Raw genomic sequence first — 22,626 nt, forward strand, 5'->3', positions numbered from 1 at the left:
AGTTGAACAAAACATCTTGGTAAATCCACAGTCACAGCACTTTGTTTTGGATCACTGAGCTAACGTGAAGCGGCTTGTGTCCATGCTCTTTATACTTTCTCCCTGTGGCCCATTTCCCTGCTCAGACCAGTCCCTTCTGCTGCAGACGTTTTCCATGGGCCAGGTCCTGCATGCCGGGACTGGTCTGACTCAGATCATGATGTGCACAGCTCAGGAGAGACATTTGCATCCCACTACAGGAGATGCAGACCTCCCGGGGCGTGAAGTAGGGCATGAGAGCACAAACTCCCACGGCGCAATGAGCTGACTTGGAATTACTGTCAGGAGAGTGGTATTTGTTTTTTAAATCTATCTATTCAAAGCAAAACATTTGGAGTAACACAGGAAAACAATGAACATTTCAGTGTGGGTTTCATGTCCTTTCCCACCCCGTCTAGATGCAAGGTATTCCCAATGGAAAGTCAGTTTGCACAAAGGTACCAGTTTTGTAAAGCGTTTTCTGTCAGAAAGTTATTCCAACGGAAAATTACTAACTGCTGCTAATACGAAGTGACTAGCGAAGGTTTCAAAATGATTCAGTGGCCAAGCTGGAATGTGAACCCACAGTCCATGACCACTAACCCTGTGCTCCGACCACAAGACAACACTCATCTTTCCCTGAGCAAGGTTGTTCTTGCACTATTTCTGCCTGGGCCAAAGTGGGAAAATTTTGGGAATGTTGCAAGAGAGCTTTTTGTTAGAAGATTTCCTGATGTGGAAGATGAGGAGGGTAAGAGGAGAAATCTGCGGTGGCTCGCTGGGGGCTCTTCAGGTAGGTTGGTGCATGGGAGTGTGAAGGTGGAGGAACGTGGCTTCGCGTGGAGAATGTGGCTTCACAACCCAGAGAGGCTGTGGATATTCTGTCCCTGGAGGTGTTCAGGACCAGGTTGGATGGGGCCCTGGGCAATGTGGTCTAGTATTAGATCTGGAGGTTGGCGGCCCTGCCTGTGGCAGGGGGGTTGGAACTTGGTGATCCTTGGGGTCCCTTCCAACACAAGCCATTCTATGATTCGATGATTCATTCATGTGGAGGAACGTGGCTTCATATGGCAGCCCCTGTATTCCTGCGGTGTTGTGAGGGCAGCCAGCCTACAGCTGAGATTTATCATCATTCCCTTTAACAAAAATTAAGAGCCGAAGCCCTCTCTGTTTCATTTGCTTTTGGATAAAAGAGAACTACGATTCCCTTTCCGAGGCAGCCCGTACGGCTGGACTCCTGACAGGGCACGGTGCACGCTCCGCACCGCAGGGCTTTTAAAAGCACTCGGGGCGAGCCGCACACACGGGTCCTCAAACGCGAACCAGAGGCCTTCGGAGCCGAGCGGGGGAGGCACGTCCGCGCCTGCGCTGCCGTCCCCCTCGACTCGGGAGGGAGCAGCCCCCCCCGCGCGGCGGTGGGCCTTGGAGATGGCGGGGCGGGGGGGGGGGGAGCGCGGCGGCTGCGGCTTTCCCGGCAGCGGCCCCGAGCAGGAAATCGCCCTGTCAGGAAAAGCGCGGTTTGTGTGAACCCGCTCCCCGCGCAGCTCAGATAGTGTTTCAGTTTGGACAAGTAAGTGACCGCCGCTCGCCGCAGGCCGGCGGGCTCCCCCAGGCAAGCAGGCCGGGCGGGGCCGCCCCTCAGGCGAGCGCGTTCGCGTGGCCACGCGCGCGCCGGCGGCGGCCGTTGCGACCGTTAACGGCGTCGGCGCGAAGCGGCGCTGCTAGGCCCCGGCCCGGCCCCACTGCGGCTCCGCGCTGGCACGGGAACGCGGGATCGCTGAGAGAACGCCTTCCTTGTTCACGAGGCGCTGCTGGTTGACAAACCGCGTTGCGTTGTCTCCTTTTTTTTTTTTTTTTTCCTTTTATTTTTTATTATTATTATTCTAACTTTAAACCCCAGACGCTCCCCCTGCGGCGTTCCCCCTAGCTGCGCCTCAGGGCACAGCGGAGCGTGGTTACGCGGCTGTGTCGCATTTCAGAGCCCGCACCTCGTGGGGCACTGCACGTTTACAGGCAGGGCTCCCCCAGCTCGCTGTTACTGATATTTCTCAAAAGTGCGGCCTACTCATAAATCAAATGAGGACGCCTCTGCCCTTCCTCACGGTGCCCGGTGCGGGCAGGATGTGGTGCCAAGCCTGGGGGAGCACCTGAGAGTTCCCAAGTGCTCCCCCCACAGTGCCTCCTCCTGCCGGCACAGCTGCAGGAGACCCTGATTTTCCCCGCTGCCTTTCTCCTATCTATCCACGTGTTTCCAACGGCAGCACTGGAGTGAGCTGAGGTAGGCAGGCGGGACGCGTACGCCACTCATGTACCTGCTTCATCCTCCACATCCCTGGGAGATTTTGGTAAACGCGCTCCTTGCCTTCAGTGAGGTTGGTGGTTTCCAGGCTTGTGTCTCTGGCACAGGCACTGCCGCCTCCTCGCTCCTCGTGCTGTCCTCCTGGAGCTCTGCTTGCAGCAGTGTCTTCTCTGTGTCACCTCTCTGGACGCTCATTCTGGTCTTCTCTAAAGCTCGTGGCTTGTCATGGAGCCCACCCCACTAGCTCAGGGGAGTTTGCTTCTACCATGTTCCTCCTTAGTGACGTGCTCTGCAGCAGTTAGCAACTGGTGACCTTGCTGATTCTTTTTTCCTGGGGTGCCTGCGACTTGATAGCTAGTTTCATACATTTAGCAACAGTGTTTCTTTTGAAGAACACTTAAGAAACAAGCACCAGGGAAGGAGAGGAAAGGGCTGTCTTACCTCTGAGGAACTTGGAAAGAAGTAAATGGAGACATTACTGTGAAGGTGGTTTCCTCGTTTTTCATCCTCGTGTTTTCCCCTTATCCTCGATGACCGTTGCCTTAATTTATTGAAATTAACTTTCCTAAATGTACTGAAATTTAATACTAAAATGTACTGCACTTTTGAAGTTTCTTAAAAGCTAATGGCCCTCTTTTCTACATGTCTGTACACTGGGATAGGGCAAAAAAGGCTTTGTGTTTTTTTTTTCTCTTTTCTTTTTAACTTTTCTTTCTGGGAGAGGTGCCTGGGATAAGAGGATGAAAGAAGAAGGCAGAGGGAATTGAATTCTTGTAGGTACAGCTGTTCCCAGCTGTAAGAATCAGGGCAGAAATAAATTTGTAGTATCGGGAGAGACTAAATAAACTAGTAATATGCTGGGAAGCTTTCTTGTGGACTGGTAGCCACTTCTGTTACACTGTTGTGTGTTTGTTACAGTGCTACGCATAACTTATCTTTTGAAAATACCGGTTCTTTTCAATAAATCATCCACTTCCCAAACAAAGATTCTCACACCGTTTGTTTCATGTATTTCCTCAGTAAGTCTGTCTTCTTTCTTCCCATAAGCTTTATTTAAGCCTTCTTTTGTTTCTGTGAGAGATTGGTCTGCTGTCTGAGAAGGGGTGGGTTTATAGGAGAGGATCAGAATAGCTCCCCTGTGTGTTCCTGCTTTGTATCTTGGGTTTTAGTAATGATTCGAGTTGCAATTTTTCCCTTGTACATGCCGCTGGAATATTGAAGTGCCTGGCATGCAAAGTCAGCAGCAGTGGCATGGTCTTTGTAGAAATATGTTTCTGAGCTTTTTTTCTGAAGGGAAGTCTCTGGTCAGCATTGTCTGTTTGGCTCTTGTTAATACCTTCAGGTTGGGGTCCTGGGCTGCCTGCTGTTTCCCCTCTGTATTTCCACATGTGAGGTGGAAAGTACTCAGACTGTACATAAAATGAAGTTGGAAAATCTGTGACCTTCAGCTGTTTGATGCAAGCAAGCTTAGAGCTTGTGGCTTCAGAGATATTTTCAGAAGTCGCTGAAGGGAACTTTCAGAAAAGCATTGGCCTGATACCCATTCAGGTTTGTCCTTGTGGGAGTTTGAAATTACCAGACTGATAGGATCATTTAGAAGGCAGATCTTGCATGTATTGAAACAAAGACCCTTCCTAACACAGCCCTCCCCCCCCAAAAAGCTGTGCATGTAGGGAGAAGGGAGGAGGAAGATAACTCGCTGCATTCAGATGAACAGATGTTATTCTTAAAAAAAGAAGGGGACATGTTATACTTGTATGCTGTATCTAGGTATCTGATTTATGGGCATAATATATTTTTTTTAACCTAACCTAATGCACAGCCTCACTTGCTCATGAGTGCTGGTGAGAGGAGCTTCAAGGCTAGTGTTTTTACTGTTGTAGACCAAATAAATGTTTAATTTTAAAATGACAGATTACCTAGCACTGTCATTCTTTCCACGCTCTTCCCATGCAAGAGTGAGCAAATACCGTATGATAAACCCTGCATTCAGCTAATAGACACGTTTGCTTCTGGGCTGAGCATTTTGATAGAAGTGGTTTACGGCATGTCTTTAAAAATTGATTTCACTATTGCATCTACGTACTGGCCTAAGTGTTCCAGGATCTGCCAGGAGTAATAATAGGCGCTTGGTTCAGATGTTGCCTAAATGTGTAAGCCTTGATGGGAAATGCAGTGGATTTCAGCCAAAATGCTAATTTTGATGTTTTGTCATTTCATAAAGCTATGAACTCAGAACAAATTATTTTTATACTGATACGTAATTGCGTGGCTAGGGCCAAGTTTGTCCTTGATGTGGCACTGAATGCTACCAGTGTGAAAAGTTACAGTATCAGCACTAACCTAAAGTTGACTAACTTGATATCTACAGTAGCATAACAACTTCATTTATCCAGCTAAGCTTATGTACCTCCATTGAAGCTCATGATACCAAGGCTCATTTGCTCCAGAATGCAGTTTAAAGCTAGTGTATGTAAAGCTAGTATGGTTACAGGAGCTCTCCATGCCTTTTGAATTGCCTTTTACTCTAAGTTGTATTTTGCAATTTAAGCAGATACTTTTGTACAGTAATGTTATGCTAGAGATGTGTTTCTCCTTGACTACAGTTTTTTTTCATTTCTGTTTTAACATAGAATAGAATTTAAAAAAAAAAAAACAAAACAAAAAACAAACCCAAAGCCAACAAAAGTCACAAGCAGGAACCTGGCACTTGTACAGCCAGTGAACTGATGCTGTTCTACCTGCCCAGTGTGGGTTAGGTTAGAGTGACAGACACAAATAAGAAAGGTTTTCTTTAGCATTACATTAATAAGTGGATGGATCCAGCCACTTGGATCTGTCAGTCGTGTTGGAGCCTGTTGCCTCCTTTCAGCTAGTCATGAAGCTGTTAGAGCTGCAATTTCTACAATAGCCAGATGGTGCTTTTTCCCCTCACAGTCAGTGTAAACAAGAATGTCTTCTTCCAGAGCTTCTAGCATTCTGCAGTGTCATTTGGGACATGCCTGATTGCTAGATCATTAGAACAGCCTTCAGAGATGCATGCAGCTGCAGTGTCAAGGAGAGAGTGATCTACGTAAGTTGGTGTGCATGTGTTTGATGATTGTAGTTTTCAGGGCGTGGAGAAGAAAGAGTGCAGCTATATACCCTCCTAATTCCTTAGGTTTTCCAGTGTGAGAATTGTATCTTGGCATGGGCTGATCAGCGTTTCCTCTGTTTGAAAAATTGCAGGTTATGGCAAGTGTTCAAATCCTGCAGCTTGAGAGTGCACCTGTGATGTTCACAAGTATCAGGAGTCAAATCATGAACTGCTAATTCGGGAGTTTTGGCACTTACTTCAGTGGATGCAGGATCTGACTCTGCTTTGGAAATGATGCCCTGTCCAGGCAGCGCCAAGATAGCCCCAGAGAGAGTTGGAGCTGCTGGATTTCCCTAGTAGCTTGTGCCTTCACTCCTCATCTCTGATTTGTGTGTTCTTGTGGTTCTTTGCTTGGCCTTCCTTTTTCCTGAGAGCTCCCGGCTGCAGCTGCTTCCTGCTGTTCCTGCAGTTAGACAAGCAGCGGAGCAGAGAGCTGAACTGGCTGCATTTGTGAGGCATAGCTACAAGCTGGGGAAGAAGTGGAGCAGTCCAGTTCTACCACTGTCAAGTAGAAAAATCTTGGAGTTGGAGAACTAGACAGTGTTTGTTCTGCCTGCCTGGATGTGGCCAAGGACTGGGTCTTGCTGAGACATCTGGCAGCATTGTCTCTGGTGGTTGCAGTGAGGAGCCTCTCAGGGGGCACTGCAGTTGTGGGAGCCCCGAGCTTCCTTCCAAAGAAGACCAGGGTGAGCAGCAGCCTTTAGTCTTCTGCAAGCTGGGTTCCTCTGTGCAGACACTCCTTGAGGGCCAATGCATTGAGAATTGCCCATAATTTGAAGTCCCTGACCTTTCATAGGCACCTCTGTGCTCCTTAGCAGCACCTCTGTTCCTGGTGATTGACATCAGTATGTTATTTTCCTACTGTGAATGTAGGTGAGCAGTATCTCTACTTGCCCAAAGCTATCTTGGGGTCATTATGTGCTCTGTTAGTGCTTAGTATTGTACTGTATCGTAGTGCTTGGTATTGCTGTATCTGCGAACAGGCCATCCAATCAGAGAGCAGAAAAAGGCCTTCTGATGTATCCGACCACCTGAAGGTTATGAGTTTTGCTCATCCCTCATCGTCTGCAGATAGTTGCAGCCAGCCCTCTGGTTCAGAATGCTGATGTTATGGTGGCTGCGTGGAGAAGGTAAACAGGGAACAACTGCCAAATGAATTTGTAGAGGAAAAAGCTTTCAGGGTCTGTTATGCTAAAGGTAACATTTTTGGCTTAGCAGGTGCCTCTGCTGGAGGCTGGGAGGGTGCTCTGGGGAAGAATCACTGTGTGCAAAGGGCGGGCACGTCCTCTTCTTGGGGCTTCTGCTGGTTGTGGCAGGATACTGCACTAATGGGACCATTCAGCCGATCTGGTGCAGCCACGTGCCTCTCTTTAGTCAGGGTTCAGCATGCTATTGCTCTTATTTGATCAGTGGTAATATGGACATATCTTCCAGCATGAGCTCAAGAGCAGAACTGGAAGGGCAGGATCACTTCTCTGTGTTAGTGCAAATCTGTAGTACAGCAGATCTGAAGAAAAACAACTCTGTTGAACATCTATGAGCTCGATATTTGTTGACGGTGGTCATGCTGACATCTTTCTGCTGTCCTTGAGAGATATCTAGGTAGGCAGTAGAAACTGAAAATAAATGAATTTTGGATCTCATTTATTGGAGTAGTTTGCTTAGTCATTTTTATTTTTTTTCTGCTGCATTTTAGTTTGTTTCAAGTGACTTAGCTTGGCGTGGTCTGTTGAGTTACACTAGCATGAACCAGAACATGATGTGCTTTTTGTCAGAGCAGGTGAAAGTAGTTTGGCTTGAAAGTATTTAAAACACAAAAGATAGAATTAAAGGGCAGAAGGTAGTGATGAAGTAATGGTTTTGTCTTGGACGCAGAGAGGGGGGAAAAAAAAAGATACGGAGAGACATTACAGGAGATTAGTACATAGTGAATAATTTATAGAGGGGAAAAAAGCAGATACTAGAAAGTAGTAGAATATTTCCAGACCTGTGTTAGGATTTATTGAGATGTTATTACAGCGCTGGGGGGAGGGCAAGGAGGGAAGCTTTGGAGGAACAGTCTGGGTGTTATGGGACTAGGTGTAGGGATCTGATTCTGCTACCAAAGTGAGATCATCCCACAGTGTTCATCTTTTTTCCCTTGTTCTAGGATGTGAAAAGGCTCCACAGAATTTACTAGGGAATGGACAGTTGTTGTTCCTTGTTTTTGTTTCATTTGCTGTTGGATAGCGGAAAAATAAGTGCTTGTTGATAGCTATAGCGTAGTCCCTTGGGCAGCATTCTATATTAATACTGGCCTTCAGCATTTCCATCTGTTCTCACTTTCCCACAGAAATGCACCTTCTTTGTCTCTTCACATCCAAACAGGAATTAAAGATCCTGGAAAAGGAACGTTCAAGCAGAGATTGCCGCTCTTCTACCACCAGTTCTGTTAGCTTACTGGAACCCTAGAAAGGCAACAGTGTTGAATTTCGTATGTAATGCCAAAAATGCTTATTTCATTTTATCTCCTTTCTACAACTGACAAACACCTTTTATTTAACATATTTAGATCGTTTCACACTAAGATTATGAAGCCTAATTTGAGCCTGTTAATCTTTTTCCCAGTAATCCATAGAAAAGCACAGCTGCACTACTAAAAACACACTGTTTACCCATGATCTCTGGGTCTGGGCAGCCTGCAGCGTTCCAAAGATCAAAGTTTAAAGGAGACGTGCCAGTCCTTCACAATTCCTTTTATTTAATCTCATGAAACCACGAAAGCTGTACTTGTAGCTGATAAATACTGCTGAGCTTCAGCCTGTGTGCATGCGAGTGTGCAGCCCTCTGTCCTGTAGCTTTAACAGAAAGGTATGTCCTGCGAGTTGATAACTGTGAAATAAGGTAGGGCAAATGGAATTTAGTAGTTAGTTGTAATGAGCGGTCATCTGGTTACTTAGTACTTAGTTAGACCTTTTAAATTAATGTAATCAATGTTAAGGATTTTATTTTATTTTTTTAAACAAATATTTTTGCAAATGACAGTTTCACCCCCTGTTTTTTTTTTTTTCATTGCCTATGTGGGAAAACTAGCACATTTGTTTAAGGATAAACTGGGAAGTCTGTGGTTTCCAGCATGTACATCTTGGATAATATTTATATAGACTATTATTTAATGGGCCATATAAATATTTATTATATGCTGCAGCTCTTTGATCATAAATGCTTATTTGAAAAGGCATTCTGTCCCTGCTGTGATTTGCAAAGAAAGAGACCACTGCTTTTTTTAGTGTTTGGAGGGAAATCTGGCTTGTCCTGTGCTAGCAGTTTTAGTCCTGGTGGATGAAAAGCTTAACATGAGCTAGCAGTGTGCTCTTGCAGCTCGGAAGGCAAATGGTAGCCTGGGCTCCATCAGAAGAGGAGTGGCCAGCAGGGAGAGGGAGGTGATTGTCCCCCTCTACTCTGCCCTCGTGAGGCCCCATCTGGAGTACTGCATCCAGGTCTGGGGCCCCCAGTGCAGGAAAGACAGGGAGCTGTTAGTGAGGGTCCGGAGGAGGGCCAGCAAGATGATCAGAGGGCTGGAGCACCTCCCCTACGAAGACAGGCTGAGGGAGCTGGGCTTGTTCAGAGAAGGCTGCGGGGTGACCTCACTGCAGCCTTCCAGTACCTAAAGGGAGCCTATAAATAGGAGGGGAGTCAACTCTTCACAAGGGTAGATAATGGCAGGACAAGGGGAAATGGTTTTAAGTTGAAGGAGGGAAGATTTAGGTTGGATATCAGCTCTTTACTATGAGAGTGGTGAGGTGCTGGAACAGGCTGCCCAGAGAGGTTGTGGATGCCCCGTCCGTGGAAGTGTTCAAGGCCAGGTTGGATGGGGCCCTCGGCAGCCTGGTCTAGTATTAGATGTGGAGGTTGACAGCCCTGCCTATGGCAGGGGGGTTGGAGCTTGATGATCCTTGAGGTCCCTTCCAACCCAAGCCATTCTATGATTCTCTTTTCTCTTTCTGTTTGCAAGCTCAAATAGTAACTTGTATGTATGAGGCCCCAGTCTGCAGCACACAGGCAAAGCTGGATTGCAGCTTTAGGGGCCTTTTTCTCTTGGCTGCAGGAATCTGCCTGCTCTGTCTCAGATACGTTACTACGCTGCCACATAGACATGCATCATCCACGCATCAAATATTTTGATGTATTTTTAGGAGTATTATGCTCAAGGAGTTGACCTGTGACTGTTCACCTGTAGGACTTGTGTCTTCAACTGTTTTTCTGGTTCTTTATTTTTTATTATATTAACTGCAGGAACTGTATGCAAAGATTCCTATAGATACAAAATGCAAAACTGAGTTTTGCTGCAAAACAATATTTCATTTGCATGTGCAATAAGTGTTGGTGCCCAGATTCCAAAACAGGAAGTTTGTGCTGGGACCTTCTTCCTGCTCTCAGTTCCATTTCTAATTTGAAGTCTCCTCTTGTACCAAAGGAATATTTTGTAAAGAAAACAGAATGAGAACATTCATCTTCAAATTCTTAATGAAGTACTTTGGCTAAATATTTTCAGTCAACCTCATTACTGAGTTCTAAGGTCCTCAAGATCACCTTAGGCAGACTCCCTGGTTGGTGACACTTATGACCTGGAGATGACAGTGCTTCCTGTGGAATGTGAGTGGCATTCCAGAAAAGCCCTTGGCATCCAGTGATGTTTTTGCAAGCAGATCAGATCCTTTTTTAGAGACTCCATGCTCTGAACAGCAGTGGCTGCTTGCTGTACTTGAGAAAAGGTTTACTTTTACTTTTAGCCTTTTTCTGTAAGATAGCAAAGTATTTCTTTGTAATGCTAGGTGACTTTTGCTCGGAGAAATGCAATTTTAAATAGGTCTGTTGTGCTCATTTTTCAGGTCTGTCACATAATGGTTTCTTGCTCATGTCCATCAACTGACAAATAAAATTGGGTATATTCATAAACTGATAGATGCTGTTTGAGCACACGGACAAACTCGGCATCCTGCACGATCACTCACACATGTGCGTCCTGGTTACTTAGTAAGGAAAAAGGGAGAGTAAACATTACATGGGCTGATTGGGTTCCAGATCTCAAATGTTTGTGTGAGTAGGAGGTACTATGAGCTTAATTTTCTAGCATCTGTTAAATTTTTCTCTAACCAGCCAAATACATTAGTAAGCTAAAATTGATGCTGCCATGCAGGGAGAGGAAGTAGCCGGGAGTAATGCTGTGTGTGAGGAGGCAGGATGTAAAGTGAAGTACTCCTTTTGCTGTTTGTGAAAAGTTAGAAAGATTTGCCTATGGTTTTTTTTTAAAAAAAAAAAAAAGGCTTTGCAACTTGTGGCTTATTCTCTTCTTATGAGTCAGCAGCTAAAGGCAGTGCCAAACTAGGGGAGAAGTGGGAAATGCACGAGGTAGGAGCACGAATAGTTCCATGCGATTTCTTCCTTACAGTAAACTTTCTAGCAGATAGCTAGCAGCACCTGCTGCCAGGCTTTTCAGCTTTGGGGAGACTGAGTGCAACATTAAAAACTGAACATCATCTGTTGATAAGAATGTCTTAAAACTCCTTTTACAGCCAAGGGCTAAGAGGAAGATGCAGAGTGCTGTAAGTGTCCCAGCTGACAGATGCTGTATTAATCACTGATAGCAGGAGGATTGCCCTCTCTTTGAAGGAGGCATTAGCTTTTGTCAGCCTGACCAGGTCATAGAGACAGGGCCAAGAAAATAAAGTGAGCTTTCTTGCCAATATTCCTAGGTGTTAGCCTCATGGCACACCATTATTTTTAGCTGATTGCTCATCTCTTGAGCAGATGACCTTGCTTAGTGAGATTAGTGTGTATTTGCACCTGATCTACCGCACAGAATCAGGATGCTGAAGGAGAGTGGCTAGGGTTTCTACCAGTACTGCAGTGTACCCTCTAGCTTTGATTTGTATTTTAATCTAGTTTGTGTTATTTTTAAAAGCTAATGATGTGTACAACCTACCATTGTGCATGCAGAATGCTATGTGATAGGTGCTTTGGTGTACAAGCATTACTTCTAAAACGGAGTGCAATTGACATGGCTGTATGATCAGCTTTTATTGTGTGAAGATAAAAAGAGAACTAAGTTTGGGGTTTTAATGTTTTTTCTATTGTGCTTTGTGTATTCTAAGCCTCAAATTAGCTATTTCCAAAAAAATCATATGTAGAGTTAATTTGAAATGTGAACAACCCTATTGTTTTGCTAAGCAGTACTTTCAGAATCTTTCCCCCTTCTTCCATATCCTTCCCCCTAAACAACCAGTCTTCCACTTGCAGATGTCATCCAGGTCACTTGTTTGGGATAGCTGGGCTGGTTTCAGGTACAGCTCTTTTGGTTCTCCGTAAATGATCAAATGATAATTGATATTTTCCTTTTCTGAAAGTGCCAGCTGAGTTTTGCATGGTTCAGAGGCTTGATTCATAGGAGATTCATACAAGCACTGACATGGTGCTTGTGTGACCTATCAAATACTTTGTATCATTTCCCAGATTGATTAAATGTTAATGTTAACTATTAATTAAGGAAAAGCTTAGAAATTAAGTACAGTGCATTTGTTGCTATATAAAATGTCATTTATTTAAGTGTGATACAGTGAAGTAAGCAACTCATTGTGAACAATTAAATCAATCAGTTTAGGCTCACTTTGTTCTTCCAGGTTGCCAGTAAGCAGGCACAGATTTCCTGGGATGTTCTCATAACTTAATGAAGTAATTTCAGCAAATTATTTTCTAAATCTTTAAAATCATGTGGATTCATAGTGGGTAGCTCTTAGAAACCTAAGCAGTTCATTTTTTCATCTTTTTCCTTGCAAGGCTCAAAGTTGGGTAAGATGTGCCAGATTATCACTCACTTATTTTAATTATCAGCATCACACCACTTTTTGTGGGGAGGAGGAAACAGTTTTCAGACTCTGCACAATTCAGCCTGACTCACTGTCTTGTCCTGCAGTGATTTGCCACTCACTGCCTTGTTGGCTACATGGGAGGCATCAGCTCCTGGCTTCTCATCCTGCTACAGTTCAGAGTTCAGTGGAGCCAGGCACACAACCCCTTTCACTGCTTCAGGAGTCTAATTTGTTTGCATCGATGCATTGACATGGCTGTGATGTTACTTCCTGTCTTTTTCACAAATGAATCCAATTTACTGCTCGTTAGCAGCTTCCCCATCTGCCAGAATTCAGGAAAGCCCAGGAGTCTCTGGTTTGAATGTGTAAGGCATCGGCTCCCAATTAGTGCTGAGTTTGCATCCATACCTTTCCCTTTGCTTCCTGTCCCCTTCCTTCTTTCTGCCTTTATACAGAGTTGATAGTGTATGACTACTGTTCAGTTCTTTGGTTGTGTGCATGTGTGAGCTTTATCAGAGCACACATACTCTTACATGCAAGTTGACATTTTGCTTTTCAGGAACTTCCATACCATGCAACTTAGATGCAAACAGATTCAGAGAACCGTAGGAGTTGAAGGGGACCTGTGGAGATCATCCAGTCCAACTCCCCTGCTAGAGCAGGTTCCCTAGATCAGTTACAAACATTTAAGATAAAAAACAGAACAACTCATGCAAGATCTGAAAACTTAAATTAATTAACAAATGTGATGTGAAGACTTGCTGCAAAAAAGTTACCAAGCAAAGCACTTACACAGCATCTCTCTTTTCCTGTTCAGCACATTTGCTTGTCATTTCATCTGTTTTTTAAACTCCATTTGTTTGTTTATTTGTTTATTTTCCCTCACAGGCATTATTGAAAATGCACAGTAAGAGGCAGACTTCAGTAAAATACTATGTTGGAATTGATGTTGGATCAGCAAGTGTTCGTGCAGCTTTGGTAGACGAGTTTGGGACAGTAGCAAAGCATGCGGAGCAACCAATCCAGATCTGGGAACCTCAACCAGACCACTACGAACAATCCTCTGCTGACATATGGGCTGCTTGCTGCGCAGTCACCAAGGTATCTGAAGAAAAAGAAAATGAAGGAGATGTGTTTCAAAGCAGCGCTTCAAATTTTGAAAGTTTGAAGTCTTCCAGTCACTGGCCTTTAACATTCAGTTCCTCTGTGTTACTGTATAACATGTAACCACCCTCATACATTAAAGGCACCTATAGCTTCACAGTGTCTGTTATCTAAGTGAGGAGCAGAAGGCCAGAGTGATATAACTGAAAAGAGGAAGGAAAGCCTTTCCTTTTTGCTGTTAGGTCTAAGGAAGGCTTTTCCCACTGCCTTCAGGATTCACCTCAGGGATTTTTGTTTCACTGCTATATGTTTTAGCCACAAAGAAAACCTGATAATGCAGACCTTTAGAGGTGTGCAAGGTGTTGCGCCACGGCCACAAGGGAGTGGTTGTTGTAGAAAAGTTTGGTCTATTTTATGGATGGTGCCTAATATGATGTCTATCACCCATGATCTCTCTGCTGTTATAAAACTGAAATAAATTATATATATTTGTAGATAGTATCAAGCTTAAAAATAGACTGAAATAAACCTTATAAGGGATCCAAGGATCCACCTGTACCTGCTAATGGTGAAAGTAAATGACTCACCTTGCTTGGCAGTCCACATGCAGACCATTTCATCCTCTTTAATAAAGCCACAGCCAGGTCCATGATCTAAGGTTATTTTCTTTTTAATATTCATGATATGCTTTGTAACTTGCAGATAGGCAGTTCACTTGTTCCCTTGCTATTGATCAGCCTTTTCAAACATCATTGAGCTTAGCTCTGCAGAAATGCTCTGAGATGGAGACATGGTGAGGGGAGTGGAAGGAAAAGCGACTGGAATGACAGGGAAAAGCAGCTTGATGTTGAGACCGAGCAAGTTATTTGATTTTTCTCCGTGAATTGCTTTTTTTCTTGCTCGTTAAGTACAATCTTTTATATTTAAGCAATAAAATAGGGTCTCTGGAACTTTGGCTTTACGAAGCCAGTAAGACACTGGCACTGTGGCAAGTCTAAAGTCTTTCTTTATAGTACTAATTAAGATCATGATATTTTTATTGTTGCTGAGAAGTGGCAATTTATTACTGCATTACATTTTAGGTGTCTTGCAACCTCACTTGGCACTTGATCCATGTGGATGTTGTATGTATATATTTTTTTCTCGGTGCTGCTTGAAGCCATGAAGTTCAGATCTTTTGGGGTGATGAGTTTTTCAGATTATTTTCTGAAAGTATGCTTTCCAAACTCTTGATAGCAGAGTTTCTGAAAAGATATGCATTACAGACACATTAGCACTGCTATAGGTTTTGACCAAGTTGACAGCAACCTTTTTTTGAGACCCTTCATTTCATAACAAAAACTGTGGCACAGTATTACCAGAGCAGTTCCATAAGATCGCTCAGTTTGCAGGTGGCAAAGTGAAGTAAGTGATGGAGATGCATAGCCCTAATCCTGTCTCCATGTTTCATATGCAGCAGAACTTTCAGAAAAGAGATAACAGTGCTAGAAAGATTTAAAGCCTATTAATGAGCTGAAAGAGAATAAGTTTGAATACGGTTTTGAAAACCAAATAAATTTTGACGATTTGCTACATCTCTATTAGCATTCAGATTGGGTTTTGAAAACCAAATAAATTTTGACGATTTGCTACATCTCTATTAGCATTCAGATTGAGATATTAAAGAATACTGAATCTCTAAGTTTTTGTAGTTGGAGTTCGTATTTCTAACTTGTAACTTGTTGTCTGTGCTCATTAGTTTGCATGGTAGGTCATATATATGGATTTATTTGTGTTTGTGTATGTTTTATATATTTTCAGAAAGTTGTCTGTGGTGTTGATGCCAGCCAGATTCGAGGGGTTGGTTTTGATGCTACATGTTCCCTTGTTGTTGTGGATAAACAGTTCCAACCTTTGGCGGTCAACTCAGAAGGTAAGACTCCAGCACAAAAGTGAGATGAGTTGCTTTCTGTTTGGCATCTGAACACTAAATTCATTCATACTGGTTCAGAGAGACTGCCCTTCAGAGAAGTCTCTGCTCATCTTTAATTCTATGTGTTTCATCCTTGTTCCAACTTACTAATCATAGCTTTTCTTGTGTGTGTAAATATCTGTCCACACTGGCTAAAGGAAGGATGTTCTGTCTTCGTCTAGGACAGTGCTAAACCTCTGAAACAGTCTGATACCTTTTTCTTTTCTTAAAAAAAAAAAAAGTTTTATTAATTTTTAAGTCAATGCTTCAGAAGTCTTAATTTTTTTTCCTCACAGAATCCCGTTTATGGTTGGGTGTTTGCTAATTCAGTAGTTACATGGCCATAATCACAATTCTGTTGTTATACCCTTTCTTTTCTCATGTATATTTGTTATTTCCTATTCCTAAAAAAAAAAAAAAAAAAAGCAGCTTTGCTTCCAAAATGTCCTTTGCTAAATTTAGGAAAGATTATTTACTTTTCAGTTTGAGTGTCTTTGATCTGTTTGGTGTCTAATGATGTCTGGGGCTATTTTGGTCTTCTGAATCAAATTCAGTTCTCATTTTTTGCCGTCCAATATCCCCAAGAACTTGGACTTTAAACAACATTATCAAGTATAAAGACAAGAACAGACAGAATACTGTCACACTGGGCATGCACTGGTCTGAGTTCGGGCAGTTTCAGAGGTCTAAATTGTATTTGAATCCATATTCAGCATGGTGTTGTTTCTCATAGATCTGACCTGTCTTGGAGTACATCTTCAAGATTAAATATGCATGAGTGTGTCTTCTATGAAGCTGAGTGTGGAGTGTACTCGGCAAGAGAGTAATGTGGAGTGTCTCTTGGATTACTCTTTCACCCGTTTAGTAGGTCCTTTGTAGGTTAATTTAATTAAAATGGTTTTTGCTTTTTGTTCTGATGTGTTACCCAGACTTGCTAAACGCTTTTGCCTTCCGTATCAAAAATAAACTTATTTGAATAAACTACTCCCATGAAAGTATTTTTGAAATAATTTTGGGTAGTTTTCTCTTAACAATAGAATAGGAAAAAGAATCCCTATAACTCTGTAGTTAATTGCCTGGCCAAGTTCATTGGCCAAATTCATTTCAGTTTATAACTTAATTGCTCAGATTTTGTCATATTTTTTTATTCTTAATCACCAAAATGATGTTTTGTGTTTTAAAATGAACCTGTACTATGTCAAGAAGTTTGGGCTCTTTGAATAAACGTACTTTACAAGAGCATAGGTTTTCTCACAAGCCTGACTAGTTTTAGTCAGCGTCCTCAGCCCTCAGCATGTCTTAAGGTTGGCCAGAATTTTATCTTTAGGTATCTACTGTGAATTATTGGTGCATTTAAGTACTTGAGTTTTCCATGCAGAAGTGAAAGTGTGAAGCGGCTTGCAGTCTAGTGACTTAGAGTATTGAGGTGGAATTGTACAAGACCTAAAAGAATCTTTGTTTTATTTTATTGTATTTTAAAGGACAAAACAATAGGAATGTTATTATGTGGATGGACCATCGTGCAGTCAGCCAAGTAGATCGCATCAATGCAACGCAACACAGGGTTTTGAGATATGTCGGGGGAGTGATGTCTGTGGAAATGCAGCCACCTAAGTTGTTATGGATAAAGGAAGTGAGTACCTCTAAGATTGCGTAGCATTTTTTAATATCATTTTATTTGTTAATGCCTGAGAATAAGATTCCAGAAACAAAGTTCTTTGACCTTAGCATTGAGCTCAGAGATGTACTACGTAAGGCCAGCCCTCAGATGTGATGAAAATGTTTTGAGATTTTTTACCACTTGATTATTTATAAATTTTCAGTTTCAGTTTTTCTCAATGGAAACATTTGATATGCTTTTCTTATGTATTTTTAAGATAAGATATATTCAGTAATGTAGGTGCAGGTGATGAATGTGTCCTGGAAGTATCGTAGCGTTTAGTTATGGAGGTGTATGCATGTTTAAAATACTGTAGCTGAACATGCTTAAAGGGGCTTAGGTTCTAGTTCTGGGATGGTTTTGTATCAATGTGAAAGCAGCACTTTCTCAACATTGGGTATCCTTGCCAGAGATACTGCCTTTGAGACCTTGCATCCAGCAGCGAGGGAGCGTGATGTCTTTGGCTGCTGATACAGAAATCTAGTTAGAGCTTCATCAGCTGTCCAAGAAGGAGCTGAACAGTTTAGTTGCATGTAGTCTCTAGGAAGTAGATCATCTGTAGAAGGAAATGCTCTGTTCAAAATGTGGAACTCCACTTCTGTCTTGTGTTTTGTATGTTACAGGATGACGTACAGATTTTTAATAACTGTCAGGTAAAAGGAAAAATGCTCACCACTTGAATTTTTCAAAACCTCCTGTAGTCAGCTGTTCACGTTTGGTGTTGATGCTTGTCCAAGTGTAAATTACTTTTTGCCAGTTTCAGTGCAATGGCTTGAGTTGTAAGGGACCTCAAAGGTCACTGAGCACAAACTCTCTGCTGCAGACAGGGTTGCCACCCACTAGACCACTCACTAGAGTTGGGTGGCCGGGGCCCCATCCAGCCTGCCCTTGAACACCTCCAGGGAGGGGGCATCTGCGACTTCTTTCCAGCACCTCACCAACCTCTCAGTGAGAAGTTTCCTCCTGACATCTACCCTCAATCTCCCCTATCATTACCTGACACTGTGTTTCTGCAAAGGAATTTCTATTATTTGAATTTTCATCTAAACAGTTTTAGGTATTCCTAAAGAATGTGACTTATCAAATTTACTCTGAATTGCTGTAAGTAATGAAGAGAAAGGAGAAAGGGAAGGTGACCTAACTGTGCTCTTTCATTTCTGTCATCTTTTGTTACAAGGATTTAAACTGAAGATGACCTCACTCACTGTGACGAGTGAGCTGACTTAATTATACAAGAAGTAGATACCGGTCTTTATCTCTTGTAATTTTTCTGTTATAAATGACTTGTATTTATTTGTGGAGGGGTGTTGCAGTTATTCTTCCAAATTGCAAGTTATTCTCATCAGCTTCTTTATTTTTCTTCTCCATGTAGTATTTTATCTGTTGTGTTTCTTCTCTTCATGTTTCTACTGTACAGAGAATAGAAACTTAACTAGAAAGTAGAGACTTAAGAGCATATTCTATTCTTTCAACTCTTTCACTCTATCACATTTAGATTTCAAATTAAGAAACCAAATTGTGGAAGACCTAATAGGTTTCTTTGCAGCCTTTTGTTTGACTTGTATTGGCTTACATTCAATTTAGTTCGATCACTGCTGAATCATTTTACCCCCTGGCATCTAGTGGCTGATCTACAAGAAATTAATTGGAGGGTCCTGATGTTTGTGACTGAAGATAGGTGCTCGTATGGCAAAGTCACCACTGCATGTGTAGTTTATCTGTAGGCCTTTTTGCAGTAAATGTTCAACTGAATGCAGCTACTGGATAGCTTATGGGGCTTTCTTGTCAAAGTGTGCACATCTGTGGCCCACTTAGGAGCACCATTTTGTTTCTTTGCCCCTTGTGTGCTGATAGGGTCCATTGTTAAACCTGCAACATATGTAAACCAAAATGAATGTATCATTTTTTTTAAAATCTACTTTCTGTGGGTACAGCCACATTTGAATTTGGAATGCTGTCAGCTGAATTAAGAGTGTGGAATGTTGTAGATAAAGTTGGAAAAAAAAGAATCATTATCCTTTCACAAATATTTAGAAACCAGCTGAAAGATAATTCTGACAAAGTCTTCCTGAACTCAGTAAGATAAGTAAAAATGTAAACTTCTCTGAAAAAGAAAGTAGTTCTTAGTTACTGGATCTTTCAGAATAACTAGATAATTCACTTATCTTGCTATAATTCCCTTAGATTTCTATTGTTTTTAGAATTATCTTGCAAAATCTTATTGCAGTAGTTTTGTGTGTTTTTTTTTTCCCTCTCTAGTTGCAGGTCCATTTTTTTTTTGCAGTTTTTCTAGGCAGGCTGTTTTGCTTTACTGACTTTGGCTAGAGAATTAGTGTGTTGACCGACTGAATAAATGCATAGCTAGTTTTGGTGGCTAGGTGTGTGGGTATGAGCTGTAAATGTACGTATGCACTCATAACTTGAAGACTGTTTTGCTGCAGATTCATATCCCTATACAATGTGAGTTTGTGATTACTGTATCCATAGTGAGGCAAACCAGCACCACAGCAGCAAGAACAAAGCAGTGTAAGAGCTGAGGGGACCGTTGGTCCTGCTCTGGAATTAATCTGTTAGCATTTTTTTTTTCCCAGAGGTAGCAGAAGAAAGAATCTTGTTTACTAATTTTTGGCTGGAGATTTGATTGTGGCTTGTGCCAAAACAGGAGGATGCTTGTTACATTTTTGTCATACTAATGGCATTACAAATCAGCTATTTCCGAAAAAAAGATTCATCCCATATGCCATAGCATATTCCAGATAGGTGGGGCATGCTGAACTGGGAATAGGTATTTGCTTGGTAACTGTCCCCAGATGAAATGCAGTTTTCCTATAGTGTATTTTCACACCTCATATTTAAGTATCATAAGAGCAAAGAAGATTCTCCCTGCAGCAAAAAAAAAAAAATTGCTTAACAGAGCGAATGACTAGCGTAAGTCCTTTGCAATTAATAACTAAAGTGATGATTCTCAATTTGAATAAATATTTTTTATGGCACATTGCTCAGTGATCTTTCTGTGCACATCTTCAGTTACAGTCACAACCGTTTATTTTGCATCATCGTTCTTTTAGTTTGTTTTTGTACACCCATGGCTTGCAGCTTGCCAGCCAATGGGGTAACTTGCAGAAACAATTAAAACGTCTGTTTTCCTGGCTATGGAGAGGCATTAGCTTGGCAGCAACATATTTGTTCGTGCATGTCCTCTCCTTTATTGCACTTGCAGCTGATTTTGTATTGTTGAATGGATCTGGTAAGATTTTTACCAATAAAAAGCTCTCAACTCCATGTTCAGTGAAGAGTCCACACTACTGGGTTTCAAACTAAACTCTCAATAAGAATTGTTTATAAATGCTTTAACAGCTTTTTGCTATCAAAATCCATACATAATTTAGACATGTTTGCATAGATTGTACTTCATACTATTGAGTCGGGCTTTAAGTAGCAGTTGCTAATTAAGCAAAATGGCCTTTTAAAAAAAAAAAAGAGGATTAACATCTGGAACGTTTGAAACACCTGCACCTCTGAGAATGTTCTGCTTAGTCTGTCTTTCAGCTCTATCTTTCAACTCTGTTACAATGTGATGAGGTTTATGAACATTCCCACAGATTTTCCTTCTTACAGCTCTGGTGGTCTGTGTTTCTGTCATGCAAGTGGCTACTTCTGACCTGCACTATGATATTTGCCTGACTTTTGGTGCTACCTTGAGGCCGCTTCAGGGATTTGGAAACACCTGCAGATGTCTAAGACAGTGTCTTGGCTATGGAGGCAGTGTGATGCACCAAAGCAGTTTTTTCCACCTTTGGCAGTAGCCTCATCCTTACAGCTTACTTTCCAAGGTGGCCTCTGAGCCCCAAGAACACAGTTCCAGCCTTATGACTCTGGTAATTCAGTTAGTGGGTTGTTTTTTTTTTTTGTGGAGGTAGGGGGTTTTGTGTGTTTTACTTTATTTCTTTTGCTTGTTGTTTTTTATAACAGTTATTTGAGTGCAGTTGATAGTTGCAAAACTGATCAGTTTGCAGCCTTGGCTCTGGCAAAGATATTAACACTGCCTACAGCTAATCTTGGGTGTCTGGGAAGGGCTCTGTCACATGATTTGGCGTTAGTTCTGAAGTGTGGGAGATGTAAGTTCTAAGTTCTTGCTTTGTCTGAGTTGGAATAGGGTGTGGAACATGAGTTTCTTATATCCTCGTGAGTGTGTGCGTTGTCTTTAGTCTGTTTGTACTGATTGCCTGGGAGATTGAGATTCAAAGTTCAGGTTGAATTGGGAAAAGGAGACTATTATTCAGTGAGCGTGTCTCATTTTCAGATGACTTAGATCTTGACCTGATATGGAACTGGAATGCTCATGCCAACTTTCTTTTTTACACTAAACGGTAAAACATTTTTCTAATTCCATCTGTCCCTGATGGTTTTAATCTAGGTTTCTCACACACCAGTTTGGAATGGTTTCTGAATGCGTGGGTTTTGACTGATAAGTAGCCATGAAATACAGACCAATGCCCTGTGGTAAATCATAAGTTTTACTTCTAGCCCATCTTAAATTAATCCAGTGGCCAGCAGAGTTTGGATGCAAAAGCTGTCTGTAATGACATTTAATATCTTTCAATTCACATTTAGTCTATATTAGCAATAATGAAAATCAGGGAATTTTTGGTGTTTGTATACATATTTCACTTCTGGTGTGGGGGAAAAAGGCATTCTCGCTACTATTAGATGTCTGATGATCACTGCATCTTATGAGAAAATAATATATCTAGTAAAAGTGGAAGTTTCCAATACAGAAATAAACTACCTCAACAAAGCAGTGAAATACAAATATGAAAGCTCCTTTCTCATTCTCAAGGAGAACGTTCCTCGATGTGTCTCTGAAAAATCCTGTTGCATAGTAGAGCTCATGTGCATTTCTACACATGTGTGCATTTCAGTCCTACTCTTAGGTGAACAGTTTACATAACATGATACACAACTGTGCAGCGTGGCTTCATGGTAATCTTTTGACTTGGCAGAAATGGCCTCCACTATGATTCCTTGACCTCTGTACCAGCTCTCCTCACCTCTCTCTTTTATCTTTCTTGTCCAGGAAGATTAAAAGGTCCCGTGCTTCATAATTCTTAAACTCATTGTCCACAGATATTCAGAATTATCTGGAGGTTTTAAAAAAAGTAACTGCTGGGAGGTATAGTACTTCTTGTGTGGTTGCCCAGAGGGGTTGTGGAGTCACCTTCTATGGAGACACTCAAGACCCAGCTGGACACCTACCTGTGTGACATACTGCAGGGTTCCTGCTTTAGCAGGGGGGTTGGACTTGATCTCTGGAGGTCCCTTCCAACCCTTGTGATTCTGTGATTGTTTTGTTTTTAAAAAGAAAGAAGAATCCATGGGTGCCCCTCAGTTGAAGGGTTGAATGAGTTTCTTTACAAGTGAGTTTGAAGGTTGAGATGCAGGATATGAATACAGTATTGGGAATGTTCCCGGATCTTTTCCACGGTGCTTTTAATGTGGTCACAGATTTCTGACTATGAGTGAAAATAAATTAAGTCAACTTAAGTGAGTGTCAAAAGCATGGAGACTTTTTTAAACTAGTTTGGAAACAGCATCAGGATGTGCTATGGT

General features: G+C 42.1%; 1 protein-coding gene across 13 annotated transcripts in view; it reads left to right on the forward strand.

The window, feature by feature from the left end:
- FGGY (FGGY carbohydrate kinase domain containing) overlaps positions 1-22,626 on the forward strand; it is a 291,340-nt gene that overhangs the window by 161,951 nt on the left and 106,763 nt on the right. For 3 of the 13 annotated variants that reach the window (XR_002441321.1, XR_002441322.1, XM_021405286.1), the window contains exons 1-4: positions 8,179-8,303; positions 13,190-13,402; positions 15,206-15,317; positions 16,838-16,989. Coding sequence is in view for 10 of the 13 variants with exons in the window: in XM_021405286.1 (XP_021260961.1) it covers positions 8,262-8,303; positions 13,190-13,402; positions 15,206-15,317; positions 16,838-16,989 (519 nt within the window). In the remaining 3 variants the exon portion in view is untranslated. Of the gene's footprint in view, positions 1-1,456; positions 1,589-1,898; positions 2,297-8,171; positions 8,304-13,189; positions 13,403-15,205; positions 15,318-16,837; positions 16,990-22,626 lie in introns of those variants that run through there. The other 10 variants (XR_002441323.1, XM_021405287.1, XM_021405281.1 and 7 more) reach the window with 8 other exon arrangements.

This window comes from Numida meleagris, chromosome 7, assembly GCF_002078875.1.
Source record: "Numida meleagris isolate 19003 breed g44 Domestic line chromosome 7, NumMel1.0, whole genome shotgun sequence".
In the NCBI taxonomy this organism is placed as follows: Eukaryota; Metazoa; Chordata; class Aves; order Galliformes; family Numididae; genus Numida; species Numida meleagris.